This window comes from Heloderma suspectum, chromosome 3 (assembly GCF_057233095.1).
Source record: "Heloderma suspectum isolate Gila_16-S chromosome 3, 16-S_ref, whole genome shotgun sequence".
Lineage (NCBI taxonomy): Eukaryota > Metazoa > Chordata > Lepidosauria > Squamata > Helodermatidae > Heloderma > Heloderma suspectum.
In genome coordinates, this window is record NC_139460.1 from 283,824,319 (window position 1) to 283,839,007 (window position 14,689).

The 14,689-nt window shown below is 42.4% G+C and overlaps 1 protein-coding gene across 7 annotated transcripts in view; it reads left to right on the forward strand.

Moving 5' to 3' along the window:
• Positions 1–1,721: 1,721 nt before the first annotated feature.
• The window catches only part of RHBDD1 (rhomboid domain containing 1), a 41,719-nt gene continuing 28,751 nt past the window's right edge, over positions 1,722–14,689 (forward strand). For 3 of the 7 annotated variants that reach the window (XR_014789583.1, XM_084847135.1, XM_084847136.1), the window contains exons 1-3: positions 1,722–1,779; positions 6,855–7,347; positions 11,040–11,172. Coding sequence is in view for 5 of the 7 variants with exons in the window: in XM_084847135.1 (XP_084703261.1) it covers positions 6,915–7,347; positions 11,040–11,172 (566 nt within the window). In the remaining 2 variants the exon portion in view is untranslated. Of the gene's footprint in view, positions 2,212–4,567; positions 4,719–6,854; positions 7,348–10,362; positions 10,453–11,039; positions 11,173–14,689 lie in introns of those variants that run through there. The other 4 variants (XR_014789584.1, XM_084847137.1, XM_084847138.1 and 1 more) reach the window with 3 other exon arrangements.

The following is a 14,689-nucleotide window of genomic DNA, read 5'->3' on the forward strand; positions in this document are numbered from 1 at the left end:
CTGTAACCTGTTAGGCCACTTTTAGGTAACTGCTGAACTGCTATTACATTTAGGATGTTTTTCCTAATATATTTAACCTAAATCTGCCTCTTAGCTGGTCTTATTCTCATCTCAGTTGATGGCTTGAACAATTGTTTTCCTTATGTTGAAAACATACGTTGAAACATTTTTGAAAACTGTCAAGGCATTTCCCACTTTTAGAGGGAGGAGGGAAAGAGGAGGAGAGCTCCCCTCTGACAATTAGCTCTCCCCGCCCCCCATTTTTTCTTTCAGAAATCTAACATGTGGGACAACAGTCACTTCCTCGGAAAGGTACTGTACCCTTTCTGTCCCATTCCCCCAATATTTTGGGGGCTGCTACCACTGCTCTTCAGTCAGTCCTAAAGGAAATCAACCCTGAGTGCTCATTGGAAGGACAGATACTGAAGCTGAAGCTCAAATATTTTGGCCACCTAATGCGAAGAGAAAACTCACTGGAAAAGACCCTGATGCTGGGGAAGACTGAAGGCAAAAAGAGAAGGGGACGGCAGAGGATGAGATGGCTCGATAGCATCACCGATGCAATGAATATGAACTTGAGCACGCTCCGGGAGAGAGCGGAGGACAGGAAGGCCTGGCGTGCTGTGGTCCATGGGGTCACGAAGAGTCGGACACGACTTAACGACTGAACAACCACCACTGCTCTTAGGCTGTTTCCATTGGGAGATATCCGAAGTATACTAACAATGTTTTCAGCACCCTGAGTTAAATTCATCTCCAAGCACCTGGCTGCCCTCAAATTATGCTCTGTGTTCTCCAATTGTACAACTGCACAGTCTACAATCTTATTCGCATTTATTTGGGTCTCAGTCCTATGCGAGGCCGCGGTGGCTTAGTGGTTAAGACGCTGAACTGCAGACTGGAAGGTCGGCAGGTCAGCAGTTCGAGACCCGAGTGCTGCGTGATGGAGTGAGCTCCCGTCTTCAGTCCCAGCTTCTGCCAACCTAGCAGTTCGAAAGCAAGAAATTGCAAGTAGATAAATAGGTACCGCCTCGGCGGGAAAGGTAACAGCGTTCCGTGCACCTGGGTGTTCAGTCATGCCGGCCACATGACCACGGAAGCGTCTTCAGACAGCGCTGGCTCTTTGGCTTAGAAACAGGGATGAGCACCACACCCTAGAGTCGGACACGACTGGTTGGGGACACCTTTACCTTTACCGTTAAGTCCTATTCAGTTAGTTCAGTAGGATTTAGGGCCAAACGACATGGTAAGTCAGACAGGCCACTTTGGTTCTGAAGGAAAAGCACGCAATCAGCAGCTGTTGCTGGTGAGTAGAGGGGTGACCAAATAGGAACGGTAAAGAGCCACATCCTTCCCCCTGCCCTGCACCAGACAGGAAGCCCTCTGGACCCCGGACCCTGCCCGCACGACACTTGGAGAGGGGAGCGTGCAAGCAAGAGAAGGCAAGAGAAGGCTGAGGGAACACGCGCAGGGGAATCACGCTGCAGCAACTCTCCCCCTCTGAGGCGTTTTCAGTTATTTGACACGGGAGAATGCGAAAAGGCGGCGGCGGCGGGGGGGGAGGGCGGAGGAGGAGAAGGGATGTACGTGGGCATGCGCGTGACGCACGGAGCGCATGCTCGTTTGCGAAGCTGAAGCCTTGGGCGTAGCTACGAAGGGCAAGCGACGAATTATTCCTCACGGTTCTTTCCTTTCCCCGCTTGCCCCTGATTGGGCCGTGTGCGGATCACGTGGCGGCGTTGTGTGACCCGTCGTGCCGTAGCGCACGCACCGCCGAGCGTAAGTGTCGGGGGAACGTTCTTTGTGGCGGTTCTGTTTAGGAGCGTCCCCTGTAGCGTGTTGTCGGTTGAGGGGGTCGTTGTCCTTTCGTCTCTCCGCCTCCCGTAGCAGGGAAAACGGACGAGTCGAATGAGGAGTCAGGAGACGCTCCTTCTCTCCACCCCCCCCCCCAGCCTCTCATGTGACGTCTCTGCGGAGCTGGGCGGGAAGACGACCCGGGGGGGACAGAGCTAGGCCGAGCCCCCCCTGGAGGTTTCTAAACGGCGAGGCTGGGAAGGAGCGACCATATTAGGCTTTTCCATATACTTCCGATCACCTGCTTTGCTTTCTTCGTTCCCTCCAGGGTGGCGCATCCTTCAAATCCATTTTTTTTAGGCTGCAATCGTGTGCCCACTTCTCTGGGAGTAAGCCCCACTGAACCTCTGAGTAGACGTGCGTAGCATTGCATTGTTAATTACCCTAGTAGTCGTTGCAAGGGGAGGCAACTTGCCCCCCCCCCAGTATTTTGGCCTAAAACTCCCATTAGCTTTTGCCACTGTAGCCTATGGCGAGGGATCATGGAAGATGTAGGCCAAACAACTGGAGAGCCACAAGTTGTCCACCTCTGACTTAAGGTGTTAGGGGGAGTAAAAGCAAGTATATTTCTTCAAAATCCGCTCTGAGCTAAATGCATTCAAAGCAAAAACTAAATTCTGTGCTCTATGGCTTTTAATTCCTTTTCTCAAAAGCAAGCCCAAATAGAAAAGGCTGGTAGTGCTTCTGAAATATGTACAAGTTTTGGCCTTTGGTGATTTTGAAAGGCAAGGGAATTCAATAGCACTTCTGCTTGCTTGCCCCATACCATCATAGCGTGGGTGCCTGGACTTGCCCTAGGTTAGCTTTGCTTCTAAATAGAGGGGGCCTTGTGTTAACAATGGGAAGACATTGTGCAGCTATTCTGTTTTTTTCATCTTACCAGATTTTCTGTGCTAAGAAAAAAGACAGAAATAGTGGTGGGAGAACACAGGGGAGTTGTGAGTGTCATCTGTACCTTCCCATAAAATTCCTAGACTGAGGCAGGACAGTGGTGTGATAAGAGCCTTGTCTGGAGCCACCCTTTGCTTCTGTTAAAATCATTATTACACTCAATAGTGTAATCCTATTGTTCCATAGGTACCTGTATGTTTATTCTGTTGGGCAAAATGATGACTTGAGGGGTGACTTTAAACCAAGAAAGTAGTGTGAGGAAAAGAGTTAACCACACTCTGACCCTTATCTCAGTTTCTCTTTTCTCATCTCCCTCCCACCATGGCTACTTTTTCATTAAAAGGGGTGGAGGGTGGGTGGAATCCTGTCCAAATATCTCAGGCCTACTTTGGTCCTTCCATATAACTTTTCTGAAAGTTCTGTGATCCATTCCCATCCCCATCCCTCCAAAGAGTATGTGAAGTCATTAATGGGCCCAATCTGCAATCATATTTATGCAAAGACTTTTACTCAAATCACTTCCGTAGCTTGTGTTAGAGGACTACATTGGTACAAATATTAATGTTCTCTGATCTTCCATCCACACCGCATTCCAGTTACAAGGAAATCATTGCTCCTGGGAATTTGAATTTGTCTTTTTTTTCTTAAGCAAGCTGCTGCCAAAAGTTTTCATTTGTATGGTTTTATTGCCCTAGTGCAGTGGTGATATGTGCAAACTGTCTGTTAATAGAGAAGAATCTTCCTCTCTTTCTAATATAATAAACTGTATTCTGCTTTCATTCTCCAAATCTTCAAGACAATTTCATAATATGCCAGATTTGGTTGAGAATAGAAGACATTTCTACTGTATTAATTTGCCTGTATAATGTTGCAATCCTATGTATGTTTAGACAGAAAAAAGTCCTATAAACTCCTGGCATTCCCCAGCTAACCATGCTAGTTGGGGAATGCTGGGAGCTGTGGGATTGTGCCCTAAGTTAGAAAAACATGGCAACCCTTTACCATAACTTTTAAATTTCATACTGGTGATGTTGCAGTTGTGTCCAGCTTAATGAGTCCAGTTGTAGGGAGTAGCATAAATGCTGGAACTGTGAGATAATGGCTTTCTTCACACAGAGTTTTTATCCTGCGACTGATATTGTTCCCTCACAGAAGTTTGCAGGCCCTTTACATGACGCCATGATCATCCAGGCGTCTCCTGCACTAAATGCCCTTTGTTCCGTTTTTAAATAGATTGCAGATAATGAGCTATCAAATTACCCCGTTGTGTTCTGCTTGAGTTCCCACTGTGAAAAGAAGAAAAGCAGCAAGAAGAGGAGCGAGATCAATGAAAGATAATGGAAGACTCAGATATGGGGAGAAGGAGGGGGAAAGGGGAGGGGGGAAAGAAGCGGGTGAAAAAGGGAGTCGTTGTGATCCTGCATTTAAAATGGAAGCAGAAAGCCTCGTTTTAAATGCAGGATTTTAGGCTGGTGTAGAGATGCCCAATATGTCATAAATGAAGCTTTGGGGTACCTTTCACATGTCATGTCTAATGCCTATCATAATTTCTGCTTAAATACCTTGCATTTAATCCCCCTATTGCTTTATAAGAAGTGGTAGATAAAATTATGCAAGGTGTTTACTGCCAGTTTTCACCAGTATATGATGTAATAGACATTTGATTTTTATGAGCCTAGCCACAGAGATGATTATAGTAAGTTTCTTAATAACTTGGTCCCCAAACCGGCATATTGGTCTTCCAAATGTGAGCCCTCAAATGCTGAGTAAATTTCAGGAACCTGCTTTAGAAAATGACCCTTGTTTCATATTTAATATTCAGTATTCTGCTGAAGTGAATTTCACCCTGCATGATTCAACTCCTCGAAGCAAAAATATGCTTACAAATTATTTACATAATTTACCTTGGAAGATTTCTTTTGAACTACCTCATTTCCACTGCAAGTTATGACATGCACAGTTCTGAAAAGCAAGTGAGTCTTAATAAGCTATCAAATAGCACTATTAATGAAAAATCTAAGCTAAAAGAAAATGAAGTTGGGGGAAAGTGTCAAAACTACAGCACAGATCTGTGTAATACTCATGATTCCATAGCCTCAGTTCTGTTTCTAAGATTCTCTTTCCAAGAATTTGTGTGGGGAGGCATTTTTCTCTCTCCGTTTTTTAAGTTCCTGGAATTTGAATCAAGATTAGTTTACCTTAAAAACAATGGTTGTGCATTCAGATATCACGGTAAATAATAGTTTATTGTGATGAGAACAAGCCCTCACCACTCCTCTGGAGTTGCAGACATTTATCTTGTGTAGGGGACAAAAAATGTAGGCACATGGCAGTTTGAAGTAAAAGACAAACATCCACTTCAAGATCATTCTGTAAGTATGTACATTTTGAAAGCTGTTGCATGTTTTGGAAATCATTGGAGGAAACAGAATAAATCCTGCATTGTCTAAAACTTCATTAGTCTTTTAATAAACACGGCAGAGGTTGGAGGAGGAATGTTTTAAGCAGCTGAAAAAGTTGTGTTGACAATACGTTGCATTCCAAAACTACCAAAGAGGTATTCCAGAATAACTACTTTGCTTTCTTTGTAGTTTACATTTCATTACAGAGACCAAGGGCTAATTACACCTTATGAGCAAAAGTGTGGAAAAGCAGCCTGGTAGATACCTCTTTTCCTCCAGCTTCTCCACTAGAAATGACAAATAGGATTTGTGCCAAAAGTGGCTTCAGGGTGGGGCGATTTGGAAAGAAGTAGTAGTAACACCCTCCCCCAATGCTCTGCTCCAAATCCACCCTCTTGCTGTTTTGCTTTTAAAAAGCAAAACATTGGCATTAGGGCTCTTAATGTGTGCTTTTGTTTGCTGTGTGTAGCATCATATATATTTGGCCTTCAGTTGCTATGCAGCCAAAATAGGGTTACTGAGAAACAAAGACAGGTATTCGCACACTCGGGAGGAACTCCAAGGTTTGTAGAAATAGAAAAAAATCTTACTTACTTCCCTACCAAAAAACACTGATGAGGACTGAACATGCTTAGTGGCCATAGAATGCTGGGTGTCATGGTGGGGTGGGTATGGGTAGGAGAGCAGAATTGAGAGTCCTGGAGGAGGGCATGGTACGCTAGCTGTAACACAGAACAAGCACCTCCAGACTGCAACATTTTGTGGCAGGACCCACGTGTAGCTCATATATGTGAAGTTTATGTGACATTAAAGATATTAGTTTCCCTAATGCAAGAAAAGTACTTGACTTTTCTCACTGAATTGGGTGGGACTTTTACAGTTCAGCCCTATGCATATTTACTTAGAAGTTAATCCTATTTTGCTAAATGGTGCTTACTTCTGAGTAAGTATGTTTTGAATTTCACCCTTAATTAAGATTGTAAATTAACATGCCATCCAATCCTACATATGTTTACTCAAGCCCGACTATGTTCAAATAAGTACTGTGCATAGGAATTTGACCTTAGGAAGAGAGTCCGGTGGTTTAACATTGTGATTCAAATTGGTTAAAAACGGTATTCAAACTATGAAAACATTAGAGCTGCAATGTTTAATCAGTTACATTTATTAAAATTTTTTTAATGAACTAAGAAGGTTTTCTAATTAATGGGGCAGCAGCTTTTTAAAAAATGCAGGTGGCAAGCACCAGCTTAAAACACGCATTTCCAATTTTCTCTCATATGGGAGGGAATGCCTTCTCTAAGATGCTTACTGCCCCATGTGTACATTATCTAAAAGCAAAGTATTAGTCTTGCTTCAGACATACATTTATCCATTTGGAAATTTCTGCAACTTTAATCAATAGATTATATGACTAAAATTTCCTTAAAATATATATAAAAGCAACTGACAAGAGGAATTGTTCATTGTTTGTCCTGAGGTAAAAGACACTGGAACTGCAATTACTGTTGCTGTGGTCTTTATTCTTCTGACTCCGCTTAGAAGACAGTTGGATGATGTGTAGGAAGCAGAACTTTTTTCCTGGATAAAATTGGCCACTGCCAATTTGTAGTAGTTGACAAAATCCTGTCTGTTTAGCTATGAGTTGTTTAAAAGAAAACCTGTAAGTCTTATTTATATGGTGCTTTCAAACATACTATTTTTCAGAGTCCAAAGCTGGGTTCAACAGTGTTGAAGGTGCAATTTCTTTGAACAAAAGAAGCAAATATGCAGCGAAGACATAAAGGTTTAAATACTGGACTCCTCCTTCTGCTTCATCAGATCTATCAAGTTGGACTTAACAACATTCCACCTGTCACACTTGCAACTTTGGCAGTGAACATTTTTCTGTTTTTACAACCCCTGAAACCACTGCACAAAACATGCATCAGTGTTACCAAGTGTCTTTACAGGAGTGATTGGCATCGTTTGTATCTTTCAGTGGTTCACCATGCAGATGACTGGCATCTATATTTTAATATGGTATCTCTGCTTTGGAAGGGAATTAAGTTGGAGAGGAGGCTTGGAAGTGTGTGGTATGGATATATAATTACATTGTTTTCACTGCTAGTTGGAGTTGTATACATGTTTCTGGAACTTATACTTGCAGAACTTATGGATGATCCTTCATATAAGCAGACCTGTGCAGTTGGTTTTTCAGGTAAGGTATCCCTTGTTTTTTATATTATTTTTTTAATTGAAAATGCTAGCTTTTGTAAATAGATGATCACCTAGGGCAGGGATGGGCAACGTGCCCTCTCCCATCCCTTTTTGTGGTAGTCAGCAAATTCCTGCTGAATTTCATCAGCATGCAACAGCACCAAGAAAAAAGCCACATTTTCCCTTTAAAACAAAGTGCGTGAGGAACATAGCTTCAAGGCGAACAATTTTGCATTAAAACAAGGCACCCCCTACATGCATTTAAAAGGAAAGTTCTGCTTTTTTTGCCACGAAATTGCTCTCGAAATTCAGCAGCAATTGCAGTGATAGGTGTGTGTAGCTTCCAGGGGCGGGGAGGTTCACAGGATGAAAATTGGCCTCTGGACCCTCTGAAATTGCCCATCCCTTTAGGAGGCGATAGAATTAAAATCATGCTATTGAAGGGCATAATGAGCACCAGACAGTTATGAACAGCTTAACTTCCAATTACATAACTAATGTAACTATTTTGTTAGATCAGTTCTGCTCTGTGACTAGGCTTATGATGGAAGTTTGTCACTGTTGAACATTTTCAGAAGTCTCCCATAATGGAGGCTTCACCAGAAAGGTAAAAATGTATAATAGTACTGATACTGGTATAACATTCAAATATCTGATGAAGTGTTGTATTCCTCACAATTGGACATCCACAGTGGGTACCTCATGTGTGAGAGATGCTGAAATTTCAGCATCCTGTTACCAAGGAACTCAGTTGTACTGTTATTTTTGAGGTATGCTTCCCACACCTTGATTTTAGAGTCTCCATTTTGTCTTAGATGGCTACCTTAACAAGGGATCAGCCAGGGCAATGTATTGATGATACAAATGATAAGTGTATTTCTATTTGCTGACCTCCAACCTGATTAAATCACCAGAAGCAACCCCCTGATATACAAGAAAGGGGACTGTGGAACTTGCAAAAGTCTCTCTTTGCTAAGTCATTATCCAAATTAAGCTACCCAAGGCAGATTCTGAATTGATGAATTCAAAGTTCTGGTGGGAAAAATGTTCCGTTTGTGAAGCGCCACCGCTACCCATAAACCAGGGATGCGGAACCTCCAGCCCGCTGATCTAATATGGCCTCTGGAGGTTCCAAATCTAGTCCACAGAGCCCCCTGGAGGAATCTCTGCTGTTATCTCCAATCTCAGATCAGAGGTAACAGCAGGGATTTACTTGTGTGCTGCTACTCCTTCCATTTGTGTGTTGCACAGTGTCACTTGACTGGCACTAGGAAGAACAGCTGTTCTTCATAGCTGGCAGAGTCCCCTGCCACCACATCCCCACTGTTATCTCCAATTTAAGTTGGGATTCCCTTGTGCGCTGCTCCCCCATCTCAGTTGGGGGCAGGAGGAGGGAGGGGACTCGGAGAGAAACTCCATACTACTCTCAGCATGGAGAAAGGCAAAATGGATAGGGGGGCAGGATCATGATGTCAGAGGCCATAGCCATGTCCACTGATATCCCGGCCACAGAGGTCCTGCTCGGAGCGCGCGCGCACACACACACACACACCATCTGCCCCATTCACATACACTCATAACCCATTAATACTCTTGTGTGCGCGCGCGCATGCACACACATTGTTTATATATACATACATCCTTCTGCCCATCACTTCCTTAGCTGATTTGAACCCTTCCTATCCCCGTTCATTAGTTGTTCATCCTCCATGCAGATCAGCTTGGACAAGGGGGGGGGGTTCAGCTACGTTTCTTGGCACTGATTGGCACTGAAACTCTCCCCTTCCTGGTGAATGGGGGCAGCGTCTGGGAAAGAATGGGGCGTGCCATTTAGGGAACACAGGCAAACCATAACTGGCCTGTGGGCTGGAGATTCACCATGCCTGGGCTAGAGTTTATCTATAGTTTTATAGCTACAGCCTAGCTATAGAAGTTTCCTAAATGAGTGCAGAACCCATATGTATGACTGCACGTATAACCACTAGAAGAACTATGGTTACAGCTAAGCATCCTGTCTTTTTGACAACCTTCCAGTCTTTCAAATAGTGCAGTCAAGAAATGTCCTATCACAGAATACCCTGCAAGACTTTTTTTTAAAAAGGAGAGAAACCTGAACCTGCAAATTCTGTCACAAGAATGATAAGCGTTTAGCTTAAAAAGTTCAGTCTCACTGTTTTGGTTCAGACATAACCCCAAGGCAAGATTTGCAAAGCCAAACTGGTTTATTATGACATCCCAAACCATGGTTTCTGAATAGCTGGTGAACCAGAATCTGAGATAGTGGTTTGGAGGTGGTTTTTAAAATACAGTTTTATTCATCAGTGTGGAAACTAATTTGTTGTTAAGTACCTTCTGAATACATAAAAATCCCCAGTTAATTTCTAAAATAGTGATTATTAAGAGACTATCTGGCAACTACTATCCATAGGAATGTCCTATTTCTTATCTGTTAGTTCTTAAGAAGGAAATAGAAGAAGGTTCACTGTTCACACTAGTAGACTAGAAATTGATCCAAAGATATTCATTTATCACTTAATCCTGTGAGGCCAATACTGTAGCAAAATTTCAAGCAAATCAATTACATCAACTGGTTCCCACTGTTTTGTTGACTTCATTGAAGTACAATGAAAAATTATGATAATACAACCTCATTCCCTATGTTGGAAGGAGATGTAGGATGCATGAAGTTTTCCATTGGGTTTCAAGAACCTCAAAAATGTTCATTAATACCTCTGGGTTGTATCCAATGGTGACTTTGCACTAGCAGACAATGACTTACGAGTAAGTCAGGGCACAACATTTTTCTAATTCTCCCCTATGTACTGCAGCCCTCCACACTATATCCCATACTATTCCTCAGGCTCCTCCTGCCTTTGGGTGCAGCTGTTTGGAGGGTGCAATGGAAATGCAGTGGGTTGAGGTGATTGACAAAAATAGGGTGCCCTGCCTCGCATCAGCAGAACTGCTTTATGCTAGTTTAAACCACCATTTAATACAAACCTCTGTCTTTCTGCAGACCACAGTGGGTGCAATGGCACCTGAAGTTGTGTAGGAGGATATCACCAATAGGCCAAGTACAACAAAAGAGAGAGGAAAATCTGAAATGGTGCATGTCTGTATTTATTAGAATATCCAGTAAAATATTGTAAAAGTGATTAATTGCATCTAGAGTGTTTTTAGTAGTTTTAAATGATCTTGAATAGGATGGCCTAATTTTTGTTATATACTTTCTCATTGTTGTTTTTTTTAAAAAAAATTCAGAACGCCAAATGGTACAGAAATATTTTTTTAAAAAAAGCATGCACACACACATCTGGATTTTCATAATCCTCTATCACTACAGCCTATACCAAAATAAATAGTCTTGCAGGGTCTTCTTTGGAAGAAGAAAGGGAAAGGGAATCCTCCAAAAGAATCTCTTAAGAGTTTTTCCCTTGATAAAGACCAAGTGTCGCAACGCGTTGAGAATTCAATTGGTGCAGCTGTTTCTTTTTTGACTTTGGCCTTACAACTGTTTTTTCTGGCCCCTGTTGGCATGCTGCTTGTTTATCTTTCCCCGCTATTTGGAGTGTGAATAGAGATAGGCCATAAGGCACAGAAGCACCAAGAACAAAAAAAATGTGTCTGTCCTTTGTTTTTCATATTACTTGATAATTTCTCTTGATGTGATTTTTCTCCTTTATTTTGATTTAGGGGTGTTATTTGCTTTGAAAGTTCTTAACAACTATTATCACCCAGGTGGGTCCAGCAACATCATGGGAGTGAATGTGTCCAATAAATATGCTTGTTGGTTCGAACTTATAGCAATTCATTTATTGAGCCCAGGGTAAGTATGCTGGGAAGCATTTACAACATATGTTACGTTATTCTGTATATATGTATCTGGATGCAATTATTATGAATAGGGTGTGTCAGCCACAGGCCTGCGTCCTCCTGGCTTATACATTTTGACATGAACATTGGCTTATATGTTAAAATAGCAAAGAGAGAGCGGCTAGTTGGGGAGAAAAACTTAACAAAACTAGAACATAAGAAGAGGTCTGCTAGATCAGACCAAAAGCCTCTCTAGTGTAGCATCTTGTTTCCCAAAGTGGCTACTAAGACCACTATTTTATTTATTTATTTTTATGATTTATAAACTGCCCTTTATCAATAAGGGACCCAAGGACAGTATACGTAATATTATAAAAGGACAAATACCTTATAATAACAACAATAAAATTAAAAAATAAGAGTCATAAAAAGGGTAGAAGGTGCCCAGCATGCACCGTGGGAAATTGTGGGTTTATTAACCCAAGATTTCCCACTGTTACATGTGAACAGCCCCACTGGGCCAACACGTTCACTGAGCTATATACCACAACCACAAGACCCTTTTCCTGGTCAGTCACTGCTGGCTCAGACCCCATATATGAAGTTAGGATTTTTTGCCCCACTGTGTTCACTTTAAACTTACATTGAACTGCATTTGCCATCTTAATGCCCATTCACCTAGTTTCCTTTTAGAGATCCTTTTAGAGCCCTTTGTAAGGCTTTTCTGGTTTTACCACATTAAATAATTTGCATCATCTGCAGACTTGGCTGCCTCACTGCTCACCCTAACTCCAGTTCATGAACAAGTTAATAGCTGCAGGTCTCAGTACAGATTGTTGGAGTCCCCACTTCTTATATCCCTCCATTTCTTCCTACTCTTTAACCATTTTTGCTATTATTTAACCAGTTACTGATCCATAAGAGGACCCATCTGCTTATTACATGACTGCTAAGATTGCCCAGGAGCCTTTGATAAGGGCTTTGTCAGAAGCCTTTTGAAAGCCCAAGTAAACAGTGTCTAGCAGGTCATTCCCTTTCCATGTTTGTTCACACTCAAATAACTTTAAAAGCGTTGTCAGACAAGACTTGACTTCGCAGAAACCATGTTGATTCTTCTTCTGCATGACTTATTCTTCGATATCAGCAGTGGACATCATGTGGCCCACGGGTCGCATGCAACCCCCACAGCCACTGAGTGGAGTCCCTACCACCCCCTGAAATTCAGGTGACCTGAAAAAGAAATTTTAAAAGTTCAAATAAAATGGGATTCGGAGCTGCTATGGAGTCCCCAGATGGTCAAAATTAGCTAGTTTGCACTTTTTAGAGCAGCGAAAATGCAGTATTATTTGTGAAAGTGAAACAGAATGCCTTTCCCCACATGTGTAATTGCGTTATTCTGGTATATCACAGCGCCATGTGTATACACAACCAGTGACATGCACAAGGCCAACAATCAGACTATAAGTAGGGATTTGAAAGTGGGTCCCCCATGTCTAAATCCAACATACTAGAAGTAGCATACTGGCCCTCATTCCCCTTTCTTTTTCATCTTTTCAAAATAGAAAGTAGATCATATTGCAGAATAGAACAGCCTGAAATTATTCATCTGTCATGCTTTAATTTCTAAGCACAGTTTCTTGTTTTGCCCACCGAATATAGGAACTGCATTTTCTCTTCCTGCCACAGCAGTTTATCTACCACTTCACTGATATCGAGACTTACTTATGTCTGTAGCTGTGTCAGTTCACAGTGCTTACTTGCTGGTTTGAACAGGGGAGTTCTGCCTTGTTGGTTCTACTGGACCTCCCGGTGGCATTTGATACCATTGACCACGGTATCCTCCTGGGACGTCTGGCGGATACAAGACTTGGGGGCACTATTTTATGGTGGTTCTGTTTGGCTGAGTGTTCCCAGAATGTGGTACTGGGGGACTATTAGTTCGCACCTTGGACTTAGTTCTGTGGGGTTCCTCAGGACACTTATTTTGTCTCCTGTGCACTTTAGCATCTACATGAAGCCACTAGGGGAGGTCATTCAAAGTTTAGAGGTTGGGTGTCATCAATGGGCTGATACCGTTTCAACTGAAAGATCACTCTTTCAGGGATTCAACACTGCTCCTGGAAGATCAGGTGAAGTGGTGGTAACCAGAAGTGCCTTTGCCACATTCGCCAGCTACACTCTTTGTCAGGGAAGGAAGATCTGGCCACAGTAATTCATGCCATAATTGCCTCTTGTTTAGATTATTGTATCATGCTCCATGAAGAGGTGCCCTTCAAATGTGTTCAGAAACTATAGCTAGTGCCAGATGTGGCAGCTGCACTTTTGGAGACCACGTTACATCAGGGTTGGAATACTGGGCACAATTCAAGGTGCTGGTTTTGACCCCCAAAGCCCTAAACTGTTTGAGAACAAGATATCTGAAGGATTGTTTCCTTCCATCTGGGCCTGCCCATTATTTACAATAATCCTCAGAGGGCCTGTTATATCTGCCCCCCCCCCCCAATCTGCGGCCACGGTGGCTTAGTGGTTAAGATGCTGAGCTGCAGACTGGAAGGTCGGCAGGTCAGCAGTTCGAGACCCGAGTGCTGCATGACGGAGCGAGCTCCCGTCTTCAGGCCCAGCTTCTGCCAACCTAGCAGTTCGAAAGCAAGAAATTGCAAGTAGATAAATAGGTACCGCCTTGGCGGGAAAGGTAACAGCGTTCCGTGCACCTCGGTGTTCAGTCATGCCGGCCACATGACCACGGAAGCGTCTTCGGACAGTGCTGGCTCTTCGGCTTAGAAACGGGGATGAGCACCGCACCCTAGAGTCGGACACGACTGGTTGGGGACACCTTCACCTTCACCCCCCCAATCTAGAGAGACTAGATTGGTGGGTACTTGTGAGAGGGCCTTTTCAGTAGCATTACCTGATTATGGAACTCCCTTCTAAAAGAAGTGAGATTGGCTCCTTCCTTATTTTGTTTTAGACAAGCAGTAAAGACTGTTCCGTCTGATCAGGCTTTTAACATTGTATAATGTTTTGTCGCTCTTCAGTTTTAAGGTCACTCTCAAATTTTACTGTGTTTTTGTTGTTGTTGCTGTGTATTTTGGTTTTATGTGAAGTTTTAACGTTTTTATTGTACATCGCCGCGAGTGCCTAGTTGGCAGAGGGTGCATTTTATAAACCTAATAAATAGGAGCTAGAATCTTAGTTTATGGGTGATAAGCTACTCTGCTACTGCTCTTACTAACCTGGCTTTTGATATTCCCCTGCACATCTTTATAGTTACTTCCTCACTTGTTTTTTAAACTTTTAGTTCCAATCTGAACAATATCAAAATAATAATTTTACAAAATATACTTAAAACTATTACAGTATTATTTATTTAATTTATAAATTGTCTCACAACAAAAATTCTTTGGGTGTCATACAAGGTAAAACAATAAAAATGTTTTTTAAAACCCAGTAAAAATAAAAATTCATATATTGTTAAAATATAGTTTAAATGCAACAAAAACACAAAGAGCATAGATTCTATGGAATCAAGC